The sequence below is a fragment of the Tasmannia lanceolata genome, unplaced genomic scaffold (assembly GCF_043159265.1).
Source record: "Tasmannia lanceolata isolate RefF3 unplaced genomic scaffold, GAP_Taslan_0.1 ptg000013l, whole genome shotgun sequence".
NCBI lineage: Eukaryota > Viridiplantae > Streptophyta > Magnoliopsida > Canellales > Winteraceae > Tasmannia > Tasmannia lanceolata.
This window is the reverse complement of record NW_027518690.1, coordinates 21,929,992-21,957,637: the sequence shown is the minus strand read 5'-3', so window position 1 is coordinate 21,957,637 and position 27,646 is coordinate 21,929,992. Positions and strand designations below refer to the sequence as shown.

The 27,646-nt window shown below is 38.7% G+C and overlaps 3 protein-coding genes across 3 annotated transcripts; 1 reads left to right on the top strand and 2 right to left on the bottom strand.

Annotated features, from left to right (window-relative positions):
* Positions 1-12: 12 nt before the first annotated feature.
* On the bottom strand, positions 13-7,850 carry LOC143891073 (uncharacterized). Its single transcript, XM_077395725.1, has 7 exons — positions 7,757-7,850; positions 1,134-1,510; positions 858-1,043; positions 685-777; positions 502-603; positions 126-425; positions 13-30 (listed from the first exon to the last, which is right to left on the bottom strand). Exons 2-7 carry the CDS (start codon positions 1,452-1,454, stop codon positions 13-15), a joined length of 1,020 nt encoding a protein of 339 aa, XP_077251840.1. The 5' UTR covers positions 1,455-1,510; positions 7,757-7,850.
* Positions 5,086-6,370, bottom strand: LOC143891072 (uncharacterized). Its single transcript, XM_077395724.1, has 2 exons — positions 6,342-6,370; positions 5,086-6,238 (listed from the first exon to the last, which is right to left on the bottom strand). Exons 1-2 carry the CDS (start codon positions 6,368-6,370, stop codon positions 5,086-5,088), a joined length of 1,182 nt encoding a protein of 393 aa, XP_077251839.1.
* Positions 7,851-24,645: 16,795 nt separating the features above from the next.
* Positions 24,646-25,527, top strand: LOC143891071 (uncharacterized; the record flags this gene model as incomplete). The annotated part of the gene is made up of 1 exon (XM_077395723.1): positions 24,646-25,527. A coding segment is annotated over one exon (882 nt), but the record flags the coding sequence as incomplete, so codon positions are not given.
* Between the last annotated feature and the right edge of the window lie 2,119 nt (positions 25,528-27,646).

Here is a 27,646-nt window from a genome sequence, read left to right as displayed (position 1 = left end):
AGCTCGCGACTGCTAAACATCTTCGGGAGTCTGCTAAGAAAGATAGTGTAATAAATGTATGAAATGAAATATTTACATATTAATCCTAAGGGACATAGTGAAAAACTTACGTAGTTGGGGCTGACGTCCTGGAGGTAGGTTAAGATCTGTGACATTTGTTGTTTCACTTGTGTCAGCTCCTCTGCCATAATTGCATTCACCTGTTCTAATTGGGCCATTTTCGTGTTAAGATGAAAACTATTTCCTCGGGGTTGAGGAGGCCTAGTTGCAGTGCCCAATGTTGTAGAGGGAGTAGCAAAAAACCCAAGCATACGCACCCTACCACGTGTCTCTTCGCCCATTAACTGGCCGAAGAGGTCATCTCTGGAAGGGATCCTGCTCGATTCAGGTTTGGGATTCTGCTCCTGACGCTCTTTAATTTTTGCCTTGAAAAATATGAGGGAAAATAATGACAAGTTATATAAAGTTGTTGACCTAAATAAAAAATTATGTAAAACATACCATAATCTCCTTGGATTTAGGATCTGCAGCCTCTCCGTCTTTTTTCGTATGGGTAATCACAAACGTATCCGCACGGCTCGGCATTTTCTTCTTAGCTTTGAACTGTACTCATTTCAATAATGACAGCAAGTGATCAATATAAAAAAGAGATAGTAAATCAACATAAAAGGTTGCTGAAATTACCTCCATCTTGGTCACTCTTGCATAGCTCCGCGAACCGGCAGTGTGTGCTATCGTTTGTTGGGCTCGGTTTGCCTTATTTGTTGCGCAAAGTTTCTACAGTGTGAAAACAATAAATAGATATATAACTATAATATTTTAAAGGAGAGAATAATACAGGAGGTAATATTGTCTACCTGCCCTTCAGTAGAGTTCCAAAAGTCGCATAGAATTTGATATTCTGACGGGATCACGCTTCCAGGTGGTGGTGGTTCATTTTGGAGGAAGTATTTAGTCCTCAGGGTTGACTTCCATTCCCGCCATTTCTTCCCAAGGTCTGCTATAACATACGGCTTGTTGTCTTCAGGAACGTCATATTTAGTCTGTATTACATGTCAAGTGAAATATAAGTATCATTAGGTTAGTATAATAAAAGTAAATGTAGACATATATACAGATTCAACAACGTTTACCTTGACAATTGCCCACATATCTTTTTTTTTTTTCAAGTGGAACCCTCCTCCAGTCCCTATATGAGATAGGACATTTTTCAGCTGTCCTCGCAATATTCCCGAGGAAACTTTCGAAAGGACTTGTATTTTCTGAATCTGGCTGCCCAATTTGGTTGAATTCAACTGGTTCCGGCGGTCCTTGTCGGCCCCAAGTCTTTTTGCAACGTGTAGGCCCTCTTTTCCTCTTCGATGAGGAGGCACTGGACCGGTTAGGATGCTCCTCCTGAGATTGGTCAGTGAGAGGCTCCTCTTCAGACTGAACATCCATACGCTCAAAGTCATGTGAATGGGATGGAGCCTGACTCTCTCTAGGCATTTTTTTAAATGTATAAGATAACCTGTAACTTGAAACAATACATAGAAAGAGATATCATAAATTCAAAATTTAATCAACCTTTCAATCCAAGGAGAAAAAAATCAAGAACATAATCTAAACAGTAAGGGACAACATATAAGCTGTAACCCCAGTATTCATACAGTTAAAGGATATAGGTTAGCTAGAATTATACATCATGGGTCAACAGAAAATGTGAAAAAGGTGTATAATCTGAAGTGAACAGACCATAAATACCAAAAAAATCAAACCAACAAAAATCAAGATAAATAAGCTGTGTAAGTAGACCTGCTAGAGGAAAACATCATAGCATTCTCAAATTTCAATGGATGAAGATGAAACCACCATCAGATGAACCTACTTATCAAATGAAACTTTTTCATGCACCTGAATTTAAGAGGAGTAACATCCTTCTAAAGAGCATATAAATTAGCATATATGATTTTTTTTTACTTTTCAATGGTCGAATGTTACATACCTCAAATAGGATTCTTGTTTGATGGATGCTCAAGGAAATCAAACAGATCTTTCTGTTTACCAATGCATGAAAAAATATCAGATATCAGAACCTTCTCCAATTCTAATTCAAGGACTTCATATAATCCACACGACCTTGCATATAATTAGTATAGAAAGAGCAAGAGCAACGAGTTCTTAACACTTGCACAGTCGAAAATCAGAAGAAAAAAACTTGTTATGTAAATAAAAGTACAATGACCAAATGATGTAAACGAGTTCTTAACACTTGAAGAAATGATGCCAAAAAAAACCTTTTAATGTAAAATGATGGACCCAATCCATGCTATGATTGAGGTGGAAAATATTCCACGAAAGAAACTTTTCAACACCATACATGAGAGTACAATGACCAAGCTGTTCTTAGGCACATATACACCTCATGACACAACTCAAATTTGAAATATCACTCAGAATTGCCTCCATCGAGTTCCACGGAGGTATTATCAACTCCATCACTATCATCTTGCTCCGTATCATATTCTTCTTCGTCTTGGTTTTCCTGACTGAAGACATCCAATGGTATATCAATCTCTGTCCCAACAATATCTGTCCGTTCCCATTGTTCAATTTCTTCCAAATTCTGGATTTCCACCGCTTCGCTCTGTATATATGTCTCGTCATTGTCTCCACGCACTTCGTACAAATCCCTAGGTTTCGTCTTGATGATTACATGCCAATCATTGTTGTTGGGTTTATTGGGTTTATCTTGTACGTAGAACACCTGTTGTGCTTGCGATGCCAATATGAAAGGCTCATCCGATGACAAACGTCGGGCCGTGTTTACAACCGTAAAACCGAACTCATCCTTTCTTATTCCTCTATTGGGTGTTATATCAAACCAATCACACTTGAATAGCAATGCCTTCAGTTGTTCGTAATAGTTGAGTTCGATGTATCCGCCAAGACACCGTAGTAACTAACATCTCCCGCGGTTGGATTTCTATCTCGTGCGCTCGCAAAGCTATTCGTTTCTGCAATGACAACAACTCCGCTATTTTGTGTTCTTTTTCCCTGCTCGCGATCCTTAGTATTGTAGCGGATTCCATTTACAATATAGCCTGTATATCTCCTAACAATGTTAGATGGACCACCGCTCAACCATCTAAGTTTTTCTGAGATTTGCTCATTTGACTCATGCAACTTTTCAACCTATACAAAAAATGGGTGATTATGGCTATAGAAAAAAGTTGTATTTCAAATAAACCTGTTCTGAGTTCAAGAAAAAAAAACTGACATGTTTTTTAAACCAATCTGGAAACCGCTCGTTGTGAGTGTGATCTATGTCCCTTGGGAGCACACGGGGACGCTCACTCCAAAGTTCGGCAATGTGTTTTCTACATGTGAATCAATGAATGTAAGAGAAAAGAAGAGTCGGGAAATATTAAATTATGACACTTGAAGTAACTTACTCAAGATATTGGTTGACAGCAGCGCAGTTGAAGAGAACATATCGATGTGCCTGTTTGACTGTCCGTGGATCTATGGGTTCCATATGAATCTTTCCTAGAGTGCGTCCTGATACTGAGAAAATAGTGAATCCTTCTTCAAATTCACACGGAGCATCTTCGTCATTCCTTTGTGGTCGGTTCAACTTTGATTCAACCCCTTCCAAATATCTTGCACAAAACGTTAAACATTCTTCCGCAAGGTACCCCTCTGCAATAGATCCCTCCACACGATTTCTATTGCGAACATACGATTTTAATATTAGAAGGTACCTACAAAACGTGAATACTTGTATTACGTTCTGTACTGAAAATATGTACACAAATTAACTGTTGAAACAAAGTTTGAGAAGCTCTGCATACCTTTCGATTGGGTACATCCATAGGTATTGTACTGGTCCAGCTAACCTTGCCTCATCCGCTAAATGAATCGACAAATGCACCATAACATCAAAAAATGCCGGTGGAAAGATCTTTTCCATATGGCATAATGTTAGTGCTATCCTATTTTTCAATTTCATAAGTTCGCCCGATTTGAGAACCTTTGAACACAACTCTCTAAAGAAGCTACAAAGTTCAATCAATACCGAGCTAACGGTCTTTGGCAATGATGAACGTAAAGCTAATGGTAATAGCTGTTGCATCAGTACATGGCAATCATGGCTCTTCAATCCTGAAATCTTGCGCTGCTTCATATTCACACGTCGTGAGATATTAGATGAATAACCATCTGGAACTTTGACGTGTTTCAAGGCACCACAGAAAATATCTTTCTCCTTTGAAGACATTGTGAAGCATGTTGGGGGCACGTATGTCTTGTTATTTCCTTTAGTTATTGGGTGAAGCGTTCTCCTGATATTCATTTTCTTTAAATCTAGCCGCGCTTTTACACTATCCTTTGTTTTTCCTTCAATATTTAGTAACGTCCCAATGACATTATCACAAACGTTCTTCTCGATGTGCATCACATCTAGATTGTGGCGCAATAACAATGATTCCCAATACGGAAGACAAAAAAATATGCTTTTCTTCTTCCAATTGTGTTCCTTACAAGGCATCTCTTCGGTATTCTCCTTAGGTTCATTGGGATTCTTCTCACGCCTCCTTTTCTTTCCATGGGTATTTGGCTTCTTCCCACTGTTATCTGACTTCTTGCCATGTGTATCTTGTTTCTTTCCACGTGTATCTAGCTTCTTCCCAGTTGTAGTTGGCTTCTTCCCACTAGTATCCGGCTTCTTACCAAATGTTACGTTAATGCTCTGTAATTGATCCAGAACTTGACTGCCTGATAGCGGAATCGGAGCTACCCTCCATTCTTCCGTCCCATCAAAACCTGACTTATCAGATCGAAATGTGTGATTGATTGGTAAGAATCGTCGGTGGCCCATGTAGCATTGCTTGCTTCCATGAGTCAACCTTTGAGAACACGTTTCTTTATGGCAAGATGGACAAGCCAGTTTTCCTTTCGTGCTCCATCCTGACAAGTTAGCATACGCCGGGAAGTCACTAATCGTCCACAACACAGCTGCATGCATTTGAAACATTTCATTCCTCGCTGCGTCGAAAGTCTGCACACCATCAATCCATAGTTCCTTCAACTCTTCTACCAAAGGTTTCAAGTAGAGATATCTATGTCATTCCCTGGTGAAGATGGTCCTGGAATAAGTAGTGAGAGGATCATATACGGTTGTTTCATGCACAACCATGGTGGCAAGTTATATGGCATTAGAACAACTGGCCACGTGCTGTGAGCAATACTCATCATCCTAAAGGGATTGAAGCCATCACTTGCTAACCCAAGTCTAACATTGCGAGTCTCTAAACCAAACTCTTTATACTTGCAGTCCAAAGTCTTCCATGCTGTTGAGTCTGCAGGATGCCTTAATATACCATCTTTTGTGCGGCCCTCATCATGCCATGTCATAAAAGATGATGTTTTCCTCGACATGTATAGCCTCTGCAATCTTGGTTTTAGTGAGAAGTGACGCAGAATCTTGGCAGGAATTTTTTTTCCTTTTGTAGATGGCTCGTCATCTAGATGTACTGCATCTATTCTCCACCTCGATGCCCCACATGTGCGACATTTAAATTCATTAGCAGCTTCCTTCCAATACAACATGCAATCGTTAGGGCATACATCTATCTTGTTGTAATCGAGGCCCAAATCCTTAATAATTTTCTTCGTTTCATAAAATGACTTTGGCAACGCTTCACCATCAGGAAGTGCCTCCTTCAAGAGATCAAGTAACATAGTGAACGATTTGTTGCTCCATCCATTGAGACACTTGATGTGAAAAAGTCGAACAAGGAAGGATAATTTAGTGAATTTGCTGCCCGGGTATAATTTCTGCTCGACGTCCTCTAATAATTTGAAAAATCTTTGCGAATTTAAATCTGGCCCCTCCGTACTTATATTTCCTAGATCAACCCCACCGTCTGATGGCACATTGTCCATAGCACGGTTAAACAATGGGTTGAGGTTGTGTAACATTTCATGCATTTCATCTTGTAGTATGGGTTCATCGTGCACTCGGTGATCACTGTCAGCCATAACACACGCCGATGGCACTGCCTCCCCATGAAAAATCCATGTATCGTAGCCCTTAAGCATCCCATTGACAACCAAATGATCCTCGGCCTGTATTCGATCAACCAAATAAATGTTGCCACATTTAACACATGGACATTTGATCTTGTTCCCATAATTAGTTTTGGCAAATGCAAAATCAAGGAACCGATCCAACCCTGCCCTATATGCTGGGTCAACTCTGTTTTATCAAAAATGGGAACATGCGTGAGGCTTATAAATTAAGATAACGAATTAGTTAAATCCAAATTTAATAAACTAACCCTACGTTATGAGGGTCGTACCTTGGAAGTTGCATCCAACTTTTATCCATGACTACTCTCCTGCTTTACTCAAGGATAGAATGATAATGATTGGAACGAATGTGTACGACTGAAGAAAAACAAAGTGTCATTGAGGTCAAACACACTTGTTAAAATAAAGAATCCCAGTTTCATTGTGAAATTGGAGTCTATATTCTTGGTTGAGATGAGGAACGACTTCAAGAATAATGATATCCTAGCTTGGTAATCCATGCTTATAAATGGGTGTGTGGGCAAGGATTGTCTGATTAGAACAATCTTGGGTCAATTGGTAATCCAAAGTGGAGCCCACCTGATCGGAGTATGATGCCAACAGTTCGGCTAAAATCCAACTACTGCATTCACGTATGCACACGAACATTTATACTTACTTGCATATAAGCTTTTGGAGTGACTGGTCATTTCGCACCTTCCACCTCTAGAGAGACATCCGTCTAATCATGAACAATGTTCGAGGCCAAATGAAAATCTTAAGTTTCAGGGTATTAAACTAGTATTCATTCAGAAGATAAATATTACACTGGCATGACACTTGTCATCAATATGACACTGGCATGTCACTTCCAATGGTAGAACAATTGAATCTACCAGCTAAGAATCAAGAATCAAATGAAACAAGTCAGCAAAGAGCTGAAGATAAGACAAATTATTACATGGCATTTCTATAAATTCATTTATCAGCAAGTGCCAATTTTCATATGCAGATAATTAAATTCAGCATCAATAACCATCCAATCAAGACTCGCACATATAAATAAAGTAACAAAACATCAATAACAAAACTCACTTGTGTAACAAACTACAACGAAAACATGCTAGAATAATAAATAAAAAAAAACTTCACATGACATTCAAAAAATTCAACTCGTACGGGCTGTTTGGATACAAGAATTTTTATAATCTAGGATTGTAAAATCTTGCATTGTACAGGCTAAAACCTGAATTTTATAAGATATAACCCAATAAGCTAAAATCTCGATTGTTCATTTCAGGATTATAAAATAAGGGTTTTAGCTTACAAAGTCCAGGTTTTAGCTTCTAAAATACAGGATTTTACAATCCAAAATTATAAAAATCCATTTATACAATCTCTAAAGATTATAAACACTATCCAAAATAAAAGAACAGAATAAAAGAGGATGGAATTTCAAAACTAGAAGCAAGAGGGATTGCACATTATGTAAAAAATCAAACCCTAACCCCATTCCAATTGAGAGACGGGTCATCTCTCAACCAATCTGCTCAGATTGTTTACAAAACCCCCAAAATAAGATGAAAACCCCCAAAAAACCTTACATTCTGATGAAAAACCATGAATAAATAGGTATTTTAGATAGGTTAGAAAGGAACGAGCAAAAAGAAAATAAAAAAGAATTTTAGGGCTGAAAATCAACTACCTCTTGGTATCTTTGTGAGGTGAGAGAGATCAGACCCTTCTCTTCTTCTCCAATCTCCAAAACCCTAAACAAATTTATCCTTATCTTCTTCAAGCCCTCTTTCCCACCCTTTGCAAAACCCTAAAACGAGATCCAAAAAACAGTTATTACCACCAAACGAAATAGGGAGAAGAGGTGGAGGCAAAAGGGGAAATACAGAGCAGAGGTGGAGGAAAACAAAAATGAAATCACCTAGCTTCGTTGAAAGGAGAGTCGATTAAGCGGCGAGAGAGGTGCAAGGAAAAAAGGGAGGGAAATAGGGGTTCGCGCGCGAGGAAGGAAAATGCCCAAATCGATGAAAGATGTGGAAGGAAATAGGCGGGTTCTCAGCTCACGCGCGCGCGGGAAAGGAAAATGGGGATCGTGGGTTTTTATAGATCAAGTATTCCCGGCGGTTTCACTTATTACCGCCGGTGAATACAAAAGTTTGCCAACGGTCATGGCCGTCGGGAAATTGTGGCCACGATTAAAAAAAAGAGAGTAGGATGTTATCAAGATTCCCGGCGTTTTTCCCGGGACCGCCGATGAAATTTGGTATTTGCCGACGGTGATTACAACCGCCGGGAAATAGCCGCCGGTAATACCCTTTTTTCTTGTAGTGGATACTCAAGGAGTGTCTAGCCTCAGGTCGCATAATCCTGCCCAACATTAGGGCTCTTCCTAATCCTTTACCAGTAAATTGGCGCACAGATCAACACTGCGAATACCATAGAAATTCCGGCCATCTCACTGATAATTGCATTGCCCTAAAATTTAGAATCCAGAGGTTGCTTGACAATAAATGCCTTGTGTTCGAGCCAAGACCCGATGCTACCAATAACCCATTACCGAATCATGCAGTACTGCCGCCAGCCGATCGCAATGCTTAGATAACTGAGGGTTCAAAGGTGCACAGGTCCGGTTGCAATGAAAAGAATCAGAAGTTGAAAGTACCATTTATGAGCCAGCTTTCGCCAAGCCTCCGAAGCTAGACAGTTGCGGCAGTCAAAGTTTTAGTCGTTTGCTATTTTATGTTGAGTCAGTCATCATGGTCAGTACAATTGTTGAGTCCGGTTTTACAGTTCAAGGTTAATGCCTAGTCCGGGCAAGATATCTTTTGCTTTTCTCTTTATTCAGAGTTATGAATCCTGAGCATGTTCAGGATAGGTCGTCAGATGTAATAGCTTTTTCTTTAAATAAAAATTTCAGTTCCAATAGTTCACTGGTGTCTGTTTCTTAAGTATGCTTCTGATCTGAAAGTAAGACTCCCTCCTCAAATGAGGACAAAATTGACGAAACTCCACTTAAGTCACAGCAATTACTTGAACAAGAGGAGGAGCGCCAATCCCAGCCTTTCAAAGATGAAATTGAAGTGGTAAACATTGGCACTAAAACTTTGATTCAGTGAATGCCGATTAAAAGTACATTACCCTCTGAAGAGTATGAAGAATTGATAAACTTATTTCAAGAATAAGAAGATTGTCTAGAAAAGCTACAACCGATACCAGGGGCAAGACATAGATAGAAAGCTAAAAGAGAATGAAGAAAGTGAGAAGACATATGCTATACAAGGGGCATAGAGTGGAAACAACTTTTATATTTCCAATCAATGACCTTGGTTCTCAAATTCATAACATGAAGCCAACAAATTCGAGATAAGAAGTTCAAGAGCAAGCATTGAAAAGTGATCATCAGATATCAAGAGTTACAAATCCATAGATGGAGGATGTCAAAGAACAAGTTTCGCTCTATGAAAGTCGAAAGCACATATTAGAAACTTGAAAGAAGAAGATCCATTATCTCTTACCTGGAAACGCCGTCAAACTCCGTGAAAAAAACAATAATAATAATAAATAAATAATCAGTACCAGAGGGACTCTAGTAACCTAGATCGATTCCCAATCTGAACATCGGAAGGCCTCCTTCGGCCGAATAAATCCCAAAATCAAAACCCAACGTCAAAAGAATACCGGTTTGCAAACCCTTTGAGCCTGAATGAAATTTTCTTGAAAACCCATCAAACTAGGGGCATTCGCCTCGAACTACGCGAAACCTGATCCCTACACTGGGGTACATAGGCAGCTCGGTTGAACCGAGTTCGGTCGATTAAAAAAAAATAAAAAAATAAAAAAATTTCAATCGTTCCAAAAAAAAAAAAAAAAGAGGGGACAAGTTCCAAAAGAAGAGAAGTCAACTATTCCAGAAAGAGAAAAAAAAGAAAAATCAATTAACCTTCAAACAATCTATCTTCAAACTAGGGGCATTCGCCCTGAACTACGCACGACCTGATTCCTACCCTGGGATACGTAGGCAACCTGTTCACAGGTTCGGTCGAAATCTTTGTCGAGCCTTAAGCCATTCTTTGAAAAGCCCTATCTTACCTATAAAGTCCTTCCGGTGTTCAGAACTAATGATCTAGGTCCCGAGACACAATAAATAACAAAAAAATGATGATGAATAAGAAAAGAACGGAGTTTGAAGATCTGCTAGACTGAAAACCTGAAAAGGCGGTCTAGGCAAAATTTAAGATCATTCCCCTGCTAAGTTGAAAACTCGAAAGGGCAGGCTTAGGCAAAAGCTAAGAGGATAGCCTGCTGGATCAAAAACCTAGAAAGGTGGTTCGGGCAAAAGTTAAGGCTAACACGGTCCGCCAAGTTAAAAACCCCGAGGAGGTGACTTGGTCGCGGTAAGAGAATCATTATAAGAAGGCTACAGTCGGTATCAAGACTGAAGATCAACTAGAGTTCAGGCAAATTCAAGTGGCATCCTCAAAACTGGGGGCATTGAAGCTAACAATCTTAGGGATCGTAATTAAATCCTTGAGGCATTACTGTTTTAAGGAAAAAGTCCAGTGTTTACCAATTGAAAAACTATTCCTCGAAAGGATAGACTTACCAAATAAAATATTAATCAGGTCAGAAGCATCACTCTATTTGTCAGTATAGTCAGTCAATCTTTGTTATTCTAAGTTCACTCATTCAGAGCTCCTCAATCCTCTGAGTAGTGCCTTTTATCTAAATTTTCTCTTTAGAAAGAGTCAATCGTCGTCCTTGTGTCCAAATGATGCAACTATCTCGGTGAAGGAGGCCCGGCCTCGTCAGCTCCCTGCAATTGTACCTGAAAGAGCTCGAGAATCTAGTCAAACAGCTACATTTCAAAGAAGATCAGCTCAGAAAAATTCAGAAGTAGAAACACCAGAAAGCCCAGTTTTCGTAAAAAGATCATACCCCAGGAAGGCACCTTAAGCTTGGAAGAGCCTCAGATGCAATGGTGGTTGAGCCAATTTCTCAGAAAGATTAACCATTAAAATTTAGAATTTCCTTCCAGTTAGTTAAATACTATCCTGGTCAAGAAATATTTATCTAAACACCTGTCAAGAGGCAAATCCTACTTTCCATGTTAATGTCCAAGGGAGCCGTTGTTCTAGATTACCAATTTCAAGTATCTTGTTCAAGGTTTCAGTTATCAAAATCCCCATAAGACAAGACCAGCAGTCTCTTTGAGAAAAATCTTGTTGAAGTTTCATAAAAGTGTCCCTAATCCATTCTTGTTAGTAATGGTTCTTCGTTCCTAGGGTTTGTCGTTTCATCATTCGTCAAAGTCCTAGTTTTCAATATCTTTGTCGGGCACGATCTATAATATCCCCGATTTCATTGAGTTCAAAAAATTAAAAATTCATCAAATCCAATCTTATGTCAAATTCAAGTTCATGAAAAATCTCTAAATTCTTCGTTGTTGAATTCATCAATCAAAGCTATCTTGTTTCTTTGAGCCCGTTTGAGAACGGTGCCTCTTTTCTCGAGTCCATTTGTGAATGGTCTCATCTTCTCCTTGAACCCGTTTGTGAACGGTGCCTCTTTTCCTCGAGTCCATTTGTGAATGGTCTCATGTCCTCCTTGAGCCCGATTGTGAACGGTGCCTCATTTCTCGAGTCCATTTGTGAATGGTCTCATATCCTCCTTGAGGCCGTTTGTGAACGGTGCCTCATTGTCTGAGTCCATTTGAAAATGGTCTTTTCTCTTTGAACATCATATAAATGTGATGTCTCATTCCTTGGAATTCGTATAAATGCGATATTCCATTGTCCCTGAGTTATCTTTGAGCATCATATGAATATGGTGTCTCGTTTTCTGGAAATCCGTATAAATACGTCATTTCATTCTCCTTGAGTCCATTTGAAAATGGTCTTTCCTCTTTGAACATCATATAAATGTGATGTCTCATTCCTTGGAATTCGTATAAATGTGATATTCCATTGTCCCTGAGTTATCTTTGAGCATCATATGAATATGGTGTCTCTTTTTCTGGAAATTCGTATGAGTACGTCATTTCATTCTCCCTGAGTCCATTTGAAAATGGTCTTTTCTCTTTGAACATCATATAAATGTGATGTCTCATTCCTTGGAATTCGTATAAATGCGATATTCCATTGTCCCTGAGTTATCTTTGAGCATCATATAAATATGGTGTCTCGTTTTCTGGAAATCCGTATAAATACGTCATTTCATTCTCCCTGAGTCCATTTGAAAATGGTCTTTTATCTTTGAACATCATATAAATATGATGTCTCATTCCTTGGAATTCGTATAAATACGATATTCCATTGTCCTTGAGTTATCTTTGAGCATCATATGAATATGGTGTCTCGTTTTCTGGAAATCTGTATAAATACGTCATTTCATTCTCCCTGTGTCCATTTGAAAATGGTCTTTTCTCTTTGAACATCATATAAATGTGATGTCTCATTCCTTTGAATTCGTATAAATACGATATTCCATTGTCCCTGAGTTATCTTTGAGCATCATATGAATAGGGTGTCTCGTTTTCTGGAAATCCGTATAAATACGTCATTTCATTCTCCATGAGTCCATTTGAAAGTGGTCTTTTCTCTTTAAACATCATACGAATATGATGTCTCTTTTCCTTGGAATTCGTATAAATACGATATTCCATTATCTCTGAGTTATCTTTGAGTATCATATGAATATGGTGTCTCATTTTCCTTGGCATTCGTATAAATACGATTTACCATTATCTCTGACTTATCTTTGGACATCATATAAATGTGATGTCTCATTTCCGTGGAATTCGTATAAATGCGTTGATTCATTCTCTCCAGGTCCATTCGAAAATGGTCTCTTACTCTCTTGAGCACCGTACAAATACGATATCTCATTCTTCCTTAGTCTATTAAAAAATAGTCTCTTATTCTTCTTTGGGATCTATAAAAATATGGTTGTTCATTCTTTGGGAAACCATATAAAGTTGGTGTCTCATTCTGATATCTCATTCCTTGTGGGCCTGTACAAATACGAGGCCTCATTCTTGTTGAATCCATTCGAAATGATATCTAGTGTCCTTTGAATCCATATAAATATGTCTGAGCTCATTAAAAAATGATGCTTCGTTTTCATTAAAAATCTTTCGAAAGTCATCCATTATTCTCTCTAAGACCATTTGAGAATGGCGTCTCATTTCCTCGGAAACCGTTCAAAAACGGTATTCCTTTTTTCCTCCGAAAATCTGTTTGAAAATGGTATCCCATTCCTTCATTGCCCGTTCGAAAACGGCGCCGCATCATAATCATCTTTTGTTCTGGATTGCACGATTTTTGCACCCAGAATAAATCCGATTATCTGTTATTCTAAACTGTCATCTCATGGTGTTTAGAGTAAATGATTTTGATATATGTTCAAATTCTAGGATTTCATCTAGGGTCTTGCATTATGTTAGGTTGCATTGTGTTTAGAGAGTCCTTTGTCGATCAAAGCTACGCAAAATGGCACTGTCACTTTTGCGTTGGTATTCGATGACTACGTCATCTCTACAAAAGATGGGCATCTGTAGACACCCCCATTTTGCTAGGCTTTAAAAAGCAAAAAGATTCGGTAGTATCATCAATTTTTATATCCATATTCAGCATTAGATTAGGCATCCATACATTTTAGGGTAGATTTCATTTCATTATGAGAGTTTTGAAGTTGATTCGCAATCCTGAAGGTCTCTAGGGGGTTCCTTTGGCCTCTGAAAGATGAAAGTTCAAGTTTCCAAGCAAATGAAAAAACCTGCTATTTTTAGAATTTTCAGGGTTTCCCTCATTTTTGCCTATTTTGCACTGCAAGGGTATTTTGGTCATTCCCAATGTGTCTCGTTTGACCCCCGAGTTGTATTTGAGAAATCTTGAGTGATTTTACAAATTTTGAAAAAGCTGCTATTTTTATAAACTCATGGGGCTTCCACATTTTCATCATCTTATGGATATTTCAATCATTTCTCATATGTCTAAAACCACCTCGAGGGTACGGCTGATGGATTATGAGTAATTTCGTAAGCTTTGGGAAACCTGCTAAATTTAGATCTCTCAAGATTTTCTCTTAGTCTTGCACTTCGGAGGTATTTTAGACATTTCCAAACATATCATATTTGGTCCCTAAGTTGTGTCTAAGAAATCTTGAGTCCGTTCATAAATTTTCGAAAATCTGTCTCAGGGTTTTCCCTAGTCTCGCCAAAATTCTAGCACCTTGGGGTAATTTGGTCTTCTCCTATGTAATTCTTTTGATCCCCGAAATATGTCTGAGAGATTATGAATGATTTCCTGAATTTTGAAAAACCTGCTAAATTTAGAATTTCTCAGGAATTTCGCTTAATTTGGAAATTTTAAGTGTTGAGGGCATTTTGGGTATTTTCAGGGGATACCAAATGATTCTGTTTAATATTGCTCACCGAAAGGACCTAATTTTAAAAGTTTCTATTTTTTGAAGTTTGACCACAAAGACTTTTCATTTTTAATTTTTCCCTTTAGGGGTGAACCAATCTGAGGGTATTTTGGTCGCATTTGGATGTCTAACAGTCAAGTAGGGGCATTTTGGTCCGAAAAGTTATTTCCCAAAAAAGATGGTCCGATCATGTGTGAGGGATGCACCATAAATGTCAAATGGGTTGGGTCCATATATAGAATATTGAATTTAGAAAGATTTTATTGATTTTTTACGGAAAAACCCGAAACCCGTGTGAAATGGCCCATTGGGCTAAAGCCCGCAAAGAAGGAGCTCATGTGGGTTCACCCATATGGGTCAACCACCATGGTGGGCGGCCCACATGGTTGACCCACATGAGTTGAGCACCCACCTTGATGATGTCACAATGGTGACATCATATTTGTTAAAAGAAAAATAAAAAGAATAAAAAATAAAAATAAGGAAAGAAGGAAAAGAGGAATGATTGCTTAAAAATGTTTTCTTCCAGAGAAGCAATGTGGAATGAGAATAACTTGTCTTGATTGACAACAAATTAAGATTGGAATCAAATCCAATTTGGAAACAAGAAAGAAAGAAAGCAAGAGGGGAAAATTGGAAACAAGCCAAAAAGGGAGCTCTCACATTGGAAATTGCTATTTCTCTCTTAACCCTAACCTTTTTTTTTATATAAAAATCAAAGCAAACAATCCAGAAAAGAAAAAAAAATCCAAATTCGTCCATTTTCTCTCTCCTCCCAAGAAATTTTTTTTTCTCCCTTTAAGTGTGATCACTCTCTCAAGTGTTCTTCAAAAAATGAATTCTTGAATTCCTTCTTCTTCTCCAAGGCATCATACAATCAAGAATTATTGGAGTGTTCTTTGGGTCTTCTTCATCATAAAAAAGGGTGCGACAAAGCGTATACCTCGGATCTACGCACCTTAAAGACAAGGAGCGCGATCAACGTGGTGGAAATAAAAAAAAAACAAAGAAAGAAAGGGAAGAAAGGACGCAGGATCGAGCGTCGGCGAGATTTTTCAGAATTTTTGGCTTTTGGATTCGGCGAGGATCTCCATCACAGGTAGGTGCACTATTCTCAGATTTTTTCAGGATTATTTGGTATTCTTTATATATTTTTGCATGGTTTTTAGCATTTAATTGAATTTAATTCGATATTATATGTGTGTGCTCAAAATCATGATTTACATGGGTGTTTCAATTCCGATTCGTCCCGAAATTTAATACACTGATCTATTTAAATAGACTAAAATAACCATCGGATTGGATCGGACATTATATCAAAGGATTTTGAAAATTTGAGTGAAGAGTGGAATTTCATTTAAAATAATGGCTGATAAATTATAAAAGTTGAAAAAATAGCTATCTCAGGATGATTTGTTTTGTGGAATTTCAAAATTTTCTTGTTTTCATCACATCGGAACAAAGTTAAAGGACATTTTCCGGAGTCGTAATTTTCTCGAAAATCGTGTTTTAAAAATAGAAAACTCTTCAAAAACATCTTTTTGACGAAGAAAAATAAAATATATACTAAACAGATTCCAAAATTAATGAAATTTTGTGAAAAACTAATATGATACTGATACATTCTACCATGAAGTTTTGAGAATTTTTGGATTTTTTTTAATATATTATTTAATGTTTTCTTTGAAAATTATCAGATTTTGTGAGAATTTTTACTGATATCAGATCACAATTAAAATTCTCAAAAGTTTTACAGTAGTCTTAAATTTCATATGGCAATGCTGTAAACTTTTCAAGTGATTTGAATTTTGTTTCCTAAGGATTGTAGTGTAAATCCATAATCTGGTCTTAAAATTGAAAAATCCGAAATTGGTAGTAAATGATTTTTAAAATTCATGACAATCTCAAAGCATGCTATGTTTACCCATATCTTATTTATGTAGAAATTTCAATGAATTTAGATTCATATTTCTAGTAGTTTCTATGTTATTTTAACAATCTGGTCATATTATTGTTAAATCAAAATTAAATAGAAGCTTAATGTAAAAGTCTGCAAAACTTTTCTAGTAAGCTACATACATTCCCATCTTGCTGTTGTAGAAATTTCAATCAATTTCGAATTCGTTTGCAATAAATTCACTTGTAAAATCACTCATGTGGTTTAAAATTGATAAAATCCACTCAAAATTGAAATTAATTAAAAATCATTATCAAAATTTCTAAAGAACCTTAAATTTTTGTTACATATTAATTATTTAATCCATTAAAACAGAAATCTTAGGATCTTTAGATTTCCCTGGTAAAATGACCAGTGCATCCATAATCGTATCCCAATTGCAACCGATCTTTGACAATTTGAATATTTAAGCTATAGCATGTTATTGGCTCCGAGGTTACTGTCCACGGAAAGCCTGAGATATGCCAGGCAATAAGGTGCTATAACCTAAGTATTAAATTGCACAAGGAAAGAGCGCACGATTCCCTTCCTTGGATGCCATTCGAGGCCGAAATTGGAGAACCCTAGAACCTTTCGTATTCCTTAAATGTCCAGAAACCGAAAATCCTTGAAATCTGAAATTAATTAACTTCAAGAACTTGAATCAATTTATCTCATGTCTTTCGGAACCATTGGATTATGGTTTCCGATATAAGAACCATTAGAGCCCAACTTAGGAACACTTATGTCAGGTCGTGTCCTAGGTCTTAGGGAGTCTTAGGTTTAGGGAGTCCTAGAGTTAGGAGTCCAGCCTCATCACGGACGTTTGCTATGGATAGCAACCATACCATAGGTCTAGTTACACTAGTCACCCAAATTTCTCCTAGGACAAGCCTAGTTACATAGGATGTAGGTTAACCTGCATTAGTCTAAGGGACAACTTACACTTAGATAGGATCATATAGCATCTTAGATGAAATCCTAGGATAATAAAATCTTCAACTTGAATTAAATAACTTCTCTTATAACTGTTGAAACAGTCGATCCACTCTAGATCAGTGTCTTAGCTGAGTTAGGCATAAGTAGCTTAGCTTAGGTGCACCGAACTACGTCGACTCTGATCCCAGTGAGGCTTGGGTACGTAGGCAGCTTGGATGTCTGATGGCATACCAACCGCGAGTCGGCTCCACAACAAATTGTGAGGTTTTGTATATTAATTTTCTTGTAAATGCTTAATTAAATCACTTAGGATTTTTCCATGAAATTAGAATTTTAGGAGAACTTTCACTTAGATTGAATTCAAACAAATTAAGAAATCAAGATACACATTTAGGATCTACATTGAAATTAGATCATAGGATGCATGTCGCATAGTTCGCACATAAACAAAGAGTTGAATGAGCCATTTAAAATAAATTTAAAAGAGTTAACTTTTGGGAATTGAAGACCGATTATCGGGCATGAATGGTGCATGTGGTGGATAACTCCCCATACCTTCCATTCTTGTAACCAGGTAACGAGTCTAGATTTCTGGTTAATTATGGGTCCTAGATCCCACATCTAAGTGGCGACTCTGTCACTCTCTTTTGTGTGGAATTCGGATTGCCTTAGTGATCCCAAGTTCACATAAAAGATGAATTAAAATCAATAATAAAAATGCACACGCCAATCGCGTGGGTACGAGAGACTAAGAGAGAGTGTGGCGGCTCGTGTCCCACCCCTCTCGCGGGATCGGGGTCCCACACTAGAGTAGGATGCGTTAGTGATCCTATTATTTTCCCTAGGACATACAGCCTAGTTTCACATAGGATATAGAAACCACCGGCATTAGTTTAAGATTAACTTGCATTTAGCTAGGACATTGATGAACACATTTATGTGTGAATGGTAGTGGTAGGATGCATGCATATTTTATGTTTTAAGCGGTGCTACTAAGGTATTTTTGTTGTTTTTGTTGTTTCAGGGCTTTTATTGGAATTATGAAGGAAATGGAGCTTAACATATGAAAATAGGGAAGAAATGACCAATTGCCATGAGAATCCAAAGTTCCAAGATGCCTTAGTTGGCCGAATTGGCATTATGCTTTAGTATGATCAAATTGATAATGCCACACCTCCTTACTTTGCTTTGAAAGATGAAATTTCAAGGATGAAAGATGAAAAACAAGAGAAGAGAAAGGATCTTAATTCCAATGGTTGAGATTGAAATGATCAAGAGAGGAGAAGGGAATTATTAGTTGTTTATGTGCATTACAAAGGAAGGGTAGATTTGCCATTTGCGAAAGTATATGGCATGGTTGCAATTCATTCGAAAGATAGGGACAATTTGGTCCTTTCATGCACATATTCCTCAACTTGGAAACTTTCCATTATTTTTTCTACCATTTAGAAAGTTGCTTGAAAAATAATTAGAAGGTTTTAGACAAACCTTTGGAAAGAAAAAAAAAGAAGGAAAGTAACCCATGTGTTTTTTAAAAGAGATATAGAAAGCCCATTCAAGCCTTAAGCTTGTCATTTCATTTGTTTCCTAAGATTAGCTTTTTAATCTCCACCTTACATATTTTTCAATCCCTTAATTTAGCAACCTTTCTCACCCAAAATCTATATATCAATTCTCTCTTGAACTCTCTCCCATCTTCTTGAATTTTTATTCTCGTCTCGTCTCGTCGCGTCTTCAGCAGTTTTTTTAATTTTTTTCTAAAACTTCAATGGACCATAACTTACCGCATCACCGGTAAGTTGTTGCAACTTAATCAAAGCACATACACCTTCAAACTCATGCAAAAATAAATAAGCATCCTCCGAAAGGAGGCCATGAAAATGAGGAAGCAAAGAGATAAATTGCGATTTTAGCTCAAAATTATTGCCGTGCAATCGGCAATCTAATGCAAGAAGGTTGCACGGTTCGGGCCGGATAGAAGCGATCGCGCAAACTCTTGGGCGGCTCTTGTTCTTCCCCCATGACTACTTGATATGGATTTGGTGCGATGTCTTCCGCCGTCTCTAACCGGTTTGCTCTTTCTAGTCGATTGGCCGAGTTTCGCACCCAACCTTCACTCATAAACACAGGAAAACCAAGTAAGAGAGATGGATAGCCAAGAAACCAAAAAATATAACTAAACTAAAAGTAACTACTAATCTAACACTTCGAATAATTAAGATTCTAATGCAACTCTCTTCCCCGGCAACGACGCCAAAAACTTGTTTGAGAAATTAAATAACCGCAAGTGCACGAATCGTGTAAATACGGGTCGAACTCAGGGAAGAGAAATCTAGTTGTCAATCCTATTCTTGTACCGATTAGAATACTAGCTATGATATAATGTTGCCTGGAATGGACTCAGGATTTCCGTGGACTTAGACCTCGGAGCCAACACTATATATAAGCGTATATTCTATTCAATCTAAGAATCAAATTCAACTAAGATCTTTTTTATTTAAAATCCTAATTTAGGCAAAGTGTATCAAGGTTCTAATGATCTCTTTTAACTACTTATCTAATTTAATTAGAAAACCAAAATTCTAAGGGCAAAAGTAAATTAAAAAATTGCAAAAGTAATTTGGAATAGTGTAAAAACCTTAATTCAATATAAAAGATTACTTAGGGTTAGAATCTACCATGGGCTTGGATTAGATTAACTAATTAAAATAATTTTGTGTATTGAATTATATATTTGATAACTAGTCTATGGGAAATAAGATCAATGGATGTCATTGCCCATGAGTAATTTATCAAAGAGGCATATAGGGTGTCTTAAAATTCACAATTCACTCTAACCTAATAATCGCTCAAGAAGCTTTAAAAATCTAGTCCGGTCTTTTAGGTCGAGTCAAGGATAGAGGTCTAGACGTCTTAGGCATCATAGCTTAAAATAAGTGCGAAGAACTACGTTACCTTGATTCTCGTGGAGGCGGGGATACGTAGGCTTCTTTGGATGAATATCAGATCATCTAAAGGCTCGGGCTTAAGCATTAGAGTCTTAGGGTCTATTGTTAGCACTTATGGCTTGTGTTTGTGTATCGATGATAATTTTTGAATAGGATCATGATAGTGTGTGTTCATTTCTTGGCTTACTCTCATGCTTATTCTTTTATCTGCCTGTATTTCTGTTTAATCTTTATTTCGTTTATTATATCTTAATTCTTTTCATGATTAAATGTTAGTTTGAGATTTCTCATCTTGTGCAAACCTTATACCTTTAGTTGTAGCATGCATGTGTTCGTCCACCAGAACTTAGACACTTATTAGGCATGTCACTCATAACCTAGTTATTCTTAGGTGATATTTCTTTCGGTTATTTTGTGTGTGCTTATTTTCATCTCCGAGACATGCATGATTAGATAGGCGTTTTCTCGGAGATGCGTGTTCCCATTTCACATGATTTTTGCCCAAAACTCTTCGAAGTTAATAAATAAATGGCATAAGAGACCAAGTGTTCGCACTAGGGCGAATTGGGGGTGCTCTTCAAACTTTCTCCATTCGTAACCAAGCACGAGCCCATATATATATTTATGGTTATCCATTGCACAGAGGATTTGTTTTTGGGGTTCCATGGCCTATCCATGGATGGCGACTCTGAGTTTATTTTAGGTACGTCATGGTTTGAGGATTCATCCTTGGATCAAGAGGTATCTCATTCATCTTGTATCGCCACTCGTGCTATGCTGCGAAGGTGGCAACCATTTCGAGAGTTCCTCGGTAGAGCTCTCCTTCATGTTGTGGAGATCTTTGAGGATTGTAGGGGGGATCTCGCGTCCCTCGGCACCGGTCCTCTCAGATCGGGGTTCACAGGCTGGCGACTCTGCTGGGGAGTTCTTGAAACAATGCCTAACTCTATAAAAATGTCATTTTAATTAACTTTGGAGAAATTTGGGCCAAAATCATTTCAAATGAGAGCTTTATCGTTAGAATCCAGGGGCACCAGATAGGTGCGTGATTAAAACGAGGGATTCACACACTGCACAGCATGCATTATCATATTTTTTATTTTCTTTCATTATTTTTCATTGTTTTTCATTATTGGCTCCACGGGATAGATACAATGCGTGCCCAACTGAGATGTCATTACCCTGATGGCGCTGTTGAATCTATTTCCAAGCTATGCGCCAGTGCTGCACCCGTAAACACTCAGTGCACTTGTGTTTACAGCAGCCGATGAGCAATGAAGCATACTATGTATAACACTCGGTGTACTTGTCTTATACATCTAAAGTATGGATCATATGCATAGTGCCCGATAGATCGAGTCTGGAGCCCTACTTTGTTTATATATTATGTATATACTTACTGACTTAGTGAAACCAACTAGGAGGTGCCTGTGTTTATATATATCTATATTGCATTCATATAGGGACGAACATGTGTTGCTTACACATGTGAAGCCTAGAATTAGGAGCCTTGTCCCACTTGTAGACTATGGTAGCTCACCTTGCATGGCTACAACACGGTACTAGTACACTCACTAGTCTGTCGTGAGTCGAGACTTTCTCGACTCCGTTAGATTAGATAAGGGCTGGTGCCCCTGGTTATGGTGTGTATATATGTATATATGTGTGTATAGTGTATTATTCTTAGATTATGGCTTATCTTTTCGAATAAGGTTTCTTTATCTATTTCAGTCATACCATTCTTTCAGACCCGGTCGATGACCCTGGCTCTTGGTTGGTCATCATCCAGATCGCGGTCTACCCTGTCATCTTTATCATATGATTATTTCTGTATCTCGGATTTATATCTGTTTTATCGGCTGTCAGATTGGGGCCTACTTTCTACTGAGGTTTCCTGGTCTATTATCACCAATTAGAGTTTGTTCACTACTTCAGTCTTGGATTTGGCCGATGATTCTTGTTCACCACCTTTTATGACCATGGTCCATTTCTTGATTCCTCGTTATCCGCTTCACTTAAAATCTATGAACCTAATCGATCCTTGTGATAGCTGTTAGACCGGGACTTGTCCATCAGTAAAGTTTTCGGGTCTAACTATTAGCTATATTTTTCACTCTCCAGTTCTCTAACATGGTCGGTAATTTTCTTTGGTCGTTACCATGGTCTATTTTTTGCTTCTTGAGTGTACAGTTTGTGTCGTTCCTTTGTACACATCTTATTTGCTAGGTCGATTTACGATTTTGTCATCTTCCTGTACATACCCTATTTGTTGAGTCAATCGTTTAGATTAGGACCCATTCTCAGTGGGTATTCCCGGTCTAATTCATCCTATTTACATTCTTTCAATATGGTTGGTGGTATTTCTCTTGCCATTGTTGTGACCATAGACTGTCTTTTTATTCTCGGATTGTACAGATTCCTTGTGTATATCTGAGTCTGTCGGTTGATTAGATTAGGACCTATTTCTAGTGGGATATCCTTGGTTTAGTCAATCGCATTTGCGTTTTTTCAGGTTCACCTGATTGATGGCCTGTACCCGTCGTTCTCATGGCCACAGCATATATTACCCTTCAATTGTATACCCGTTCTTTTGTTATGTCATTGATTCATATTGTGTATACATTACACATTCTTTTGTTGTGTTATAGGTTCATGTTGTTACTCTCCGATTGTGTACCCATTCTATTGTTGTGTCATATATCCGTATTGTGTATATTACCCATTAGGATTAGATCCTGGCTTGTTTGCTTGTTTTGTCTTAGATCTGGTCGACGGCTTGCCCGCTGTCTTTATGACCATGGTCTATAATTATTGATCCCCCTGATCATAAAGTTGTTGGTATCCATCGTCAGATTTTGATTTGGTCTATGACTGTAGACACCCAATTTTGACCGTGCCCTGCACCTCCATATTTTTGTGCATAACTTTTTCGAATCATTGTTTTAGGATCCCAAATTACACCCTAGGCTAGTTTAGGGTCCCACCAAGGTCCCTACGAAATTTCGACAAGATTCGTGCACGTCTGCCTAGCGAACGGGTTAGGACGGTGTCGTGGTGCAAGTTCAGAAAAGGGGGGTGAAATACTTCATTTCCCATGTAAAAGAGGGCATTCTTGGCAATTTTATGTTGCTTCCTTCACAAGCAATCCCTAGTGGCCCTTGGATCAAATCAGAGGGTTTAGAATCATGTGGAGAGAAAGAAATTTCTTACCCCGTTTTCTACTTAGCCCCCCCCCCCCTCTTGGTTAGAAATTTTCGGAAATCACGCATTAGGGGGCTGTCCGGGGGAGAAAAGGGGTCAAATTCATCATCTCTTTTTAATAAAACCCATCGACTGGGGTTTGAAGGAGAGGAGGATTTATGCCGCCGCAAAGGGAGAAAAGGGAGGGAGAAGAAGGAGCAGGAGGACCGGCCACCACCTCCATAGGATCTCCTCCAATACCACCACCATCTTCTCCTCCCCATTTTCGCATCTAATCTGACCACCACCATTGGCCGGCCACCACTACCAACACCGAGCAGAGCTTAGAGAGAGAGAGAGAGAGAGAGAGAGAGAGAGAGAGAGAGGAGAATCCGATCTCCTTTACTCATCTTCTCCGGTGGGTTTGCCGGAATCCGGCGAAGCCATCGGAGCCACCATCGCCTCTGTATTTCTCCCCCTATTCCCCTTCTCTAATTTGCTAGCCACCGACCCTAACATCACCTCCATTTCCACCCTTTCCCCTGCAAATCAAACCCCAATACCTCCTTCTACCATTACCAAACCCATTCCCATCCTCTCTACTTGCCTCAATTTCAGCCATAGTTTCCATCTTCCATCTCCACCACATCCACAAACTCAACCTCCATCTCCTCGCAGTTACCACCAGAAAACCCATTTCATTTTACCCCATCTTCCATCCCCAATCCGACCCCCATGGCAGCCACCATTTTGTATCTCCTCAAACCCCATCCTATTGGAACCCAAAACCCCAATACCATACCATCAAACCCTCATTTTACAGAGAGAGAGAGAGAGAGAGAGAGAGAGAGAGAGAGAGAGAGAGAGAGAGAGAGAGGGCAAGTTGAGGAAGAAGAAGAAGAAAAACCCACTCCTTCGGCTTGTTTTCCCACCGGAGCTCCGGCCATCTCCCTCATTTCTCCGTCAAACCCCATCCGGTAACCCCCATTATTTCCGCCCATCTCTCCACCCCTAAACCCACATATACCAAACCCATTTCTAAAACCCACCTCCCAGATTTATTAAAACCTCTTCAAACCCATCTCAAATTCTCTTCCATTATCACCATTCTTTAGAATTTCTTGGAGTTAAAAAAAAAAATGGCCCGGCTCTCACAGAAATAAGGGTTTAAGAGCCCATGTAGAACAGGTCCTGGCAGGGGCTTCGGCACAATCTCTGAAGCCGTTATTAGTAATTTTGTTTTTCTCCATTGGGGTCGATGATGTTGTTTCGCAGAAGCTTGGAGATGAATTTGGGGCCATCGAGTTTGGAACCGAGTTTTGCGTTCCCGATTCTCTTATTTTTACCAAATTAGAGGGTGAGTGGGTTTATGTAGTTGCGAATAGTAATGATACATCAAGAGTATGCGGAGGAGCCCGTGCATTCCAGCTAAAGGTTGATATTGTCGAGAACACAGACTTGCATTCTGATCAGAGCATCGAAGGTCAAATCACTGGAGCTGCTGAACTCCCTGAAAATCCTGTTGGATTGGTTTCAAGTAATATGTTCTGTTCTTTAATTTCTGGAATGAATTTTGCATTCGTGGATATAGCAACTGCTAAACCTGAGGCTATGTCGGGTGAAGCTATGGTAAATTTTGATACAACTGCTTTGGTTGCGCTTATCTCAGGAATAAGTAATGGTGGTGCGGAGCGTCTGCTTACAACATCAGAGTCTGAAATGAGAGACTGTTTTAAGAACAACTTCGAATTCGTTATGGCACAGGTGATGTCCGAGCTTCAGAACCCAATCCTAACAGTATTACAAGGTGTCATATCTGGAAAGCAGGATAATCCTTCGGAACGTATGATGGGTCTTCCCACAACTAGAAAGATTGCAGTGAAGAACAAGATCATTTTCGGAACCGGAGATTACTGGTGCGCTCCTGCTCTGACCGCGAACATGGGATTCGCGAGAGCCATTCCAGAGAGAGAAGAAGGGGTTCTGATCTCTTCATCAATTGCTACCTCTGATTCGTGTGAAATGGAGGCTTGATACCTTCGTTTGGAGTTTTGGGAGAGGGCTGCCATTAGGATATTGGTTGTAGATAAAGGAGAAGAAAATAATTGTTGCAGGAATTCCATGGCACCTCGTGGCTTTTCCGAAAAGCTGTAGTTCATTTGGTTCCGCCGGAGTTTCGAGCAATTCACTTTTACGGTCATCACACTTGTTTTCTATCATCTAGCAATCTGTTGAGCATAAGGAATCAGGTATAATTTCTCATTAATTTCCATCATTTAAGTTAGTGTTGAGATGATTAAGTGTGGTTTGAGGATCTACTGCATGCTATGTGATTCCATGGAATTATTATGCTAGTTCAAGATGAATGATCTTGGTAGTTTGGGACATTTATTTTGTCCTATTACTATATTTCATACCTGAGAATTGATGCATTTTCTTCTAGCATGAATTTTTGGGTCTGGGCCCAGTTTATATTCCCCAGGTCATGACTCTCCATTTATCTGCCCCTTGTCATCGTTTTCTATTCCTTCACACATCTGCTCTTTCTTTCTTTCTAGGCCAGCCCTGTTGATGCATTCATGGCTACTTTTAAAACTACGAACGAGTTTTCCTTGATAAGAAAAGGGGTGGGCATAACATTCCTTTCTTTTAGTATGCAAGCTAATTGATTTCTGAATGTACGGCCTATTTTTGTTTCGGTACAGCATTGGGATTCTCGGATCTTGATTAATCTTTCATCTTGCTGATTATATCCATTTGGTCTGGAAAGCATCATCTGGTTTATATTCTCAATGTTATTCTTGTCATCGTTTTGGGTTCTTTTGGCCTAACCTTATCACTTCTATTGCTTAAAGGTTCTGTTGATATGATCATGCCTCTCAAACAAATGTCATATAATCCAAATTCCTAGAAGTCTCAGGTTTCGATGTATTATGGTTGAAAGCTTCCTCGCATTCTTTTACCTCCAACTATGTTTACATGAGGTTATACCTGTTAAATGTCTCCAAGAGCTTAACTGAATATGATTTCCATCAAGCCACCTATGTTTAAGCTGCCACATTCGCTCTTCGGCCATTGGTTTCCGTGGCTTCATATATATGTATATCAAGCATAACCCCTTCATTGTTTTTGTTGTGATCCTTTCTTCGGGATTTCCTCCCTCTCCGGGCACAGTCTCTTCAAGTTCCTAGGGATACTCTTTGCATTTTGGGATTCCATTGATTTTGGGCATATCATCCTCGGATTTGGGCGATGACGGAATGTTTCTTGAGCCACCCCTTTGCCCTTCGTGTCCATTTTCCTATCTCATCATTTTCTACAGGGCTTAGAGGTTTCCCCTTTTTCGAGGTCATTACTTCTTATAGGGTTTAGGAGTTCTTTCACTTTCGAGATCATTCTTTGCGCGTTCCTTGGGATCCTTTTTTGAGTTTCGGGACTCTCGATTTTGGGAACACTTTGTCGGATTAGGCAACGATGGAACGTTTCTTGAGCCAGCCTCTTCCCTTCCTGCCTTAAAGTTTTCGCAGGTTAAGGGATTCTCTCCTCTTAGAGTGTTTAGCCAGTTAGGACCCTTCCTAAGTGACTGATGTTTAGTAATTCTTCTTATAGGGTTTTTGTCTGTCCCTTTTGTTTAGAAGTTTACCCTTAGGGTTAGGAGCTTTTTCATCTCTCGTTTGTTTAGGGTTTTCCCTCGCGGGTCAGATATCGTCTCCTTTGGAGATTGATTAGGGTTCTTTAGTTTTGTTTTCATCTCTTTGAGATTGTTCTTTTCCTTGGGACTTTAGTTCCCCCGTTTTGATTTCTTCCCCCTTAGGCTTTAGGGATCCCGTTTCCCTCTGTAATACTCTACCGCGATATGGTGGGTATAGAGGCTCTTCTATCGATTCCCCTCTAGCTGAAAGGGTGTTAACTCATTTTAAAATCTGAAAGCATTAACAACATTTGAAAATTTAAAACATTTTGTGCGTAGTTAAGAAAGTTTGCTTTCGAACTACGTTGGCTTGATCCTCTTCCACGAGGTACGTAGTGCAGCTTGGGATCTTCATCCCAAGTCCAGCCAAACCTTTGTAAATAAATCATTTAACCCTTTTAAAAATACCAAAAATCTTCCAAAGCATTGTTTTCAAAAAATCTTCCTCTAGAGTTAGGGCTT

Excerpts from the sequence above, each read along its gene's own strand:
- LOC143891072 (XM_077395724.1), bottom strand. The coding sequence starts at position 6,370 with ATGGATAAAAGTTGGATGCAACTTCCAAG. Across the intron at positions 6,239-6,341 it reads AGTTGGATGCAACTTCCAAG|AGTTGACCCAGCATATAGGG; the intron begins GTACGACCCTCA and ends TTGATAAAACAG.
- LOC143891073 (XM_077395725.1), bottom strand. The coding sequence starts at position 1,454 with ATGACTTTGAGCGTATGGATGTTCAGTCTGAAGAGGAGCCTCTCACTG. Across the intron at positions 1,044-1,133 it reads ATATGTGGGCAATTGTCAAG|ACTAAATATGACGTTCCTGA; the intron begins GTAAACGTTGTT and ends CATGTAATACAG. Across the intron at positions 604-684 it reads CAAGAGTGACCAAGATGGAG|TTCAAAGCTAAGAAGAAAAT; the intron begins GTAATTTCAGCA and ends AAATGAGTACAG.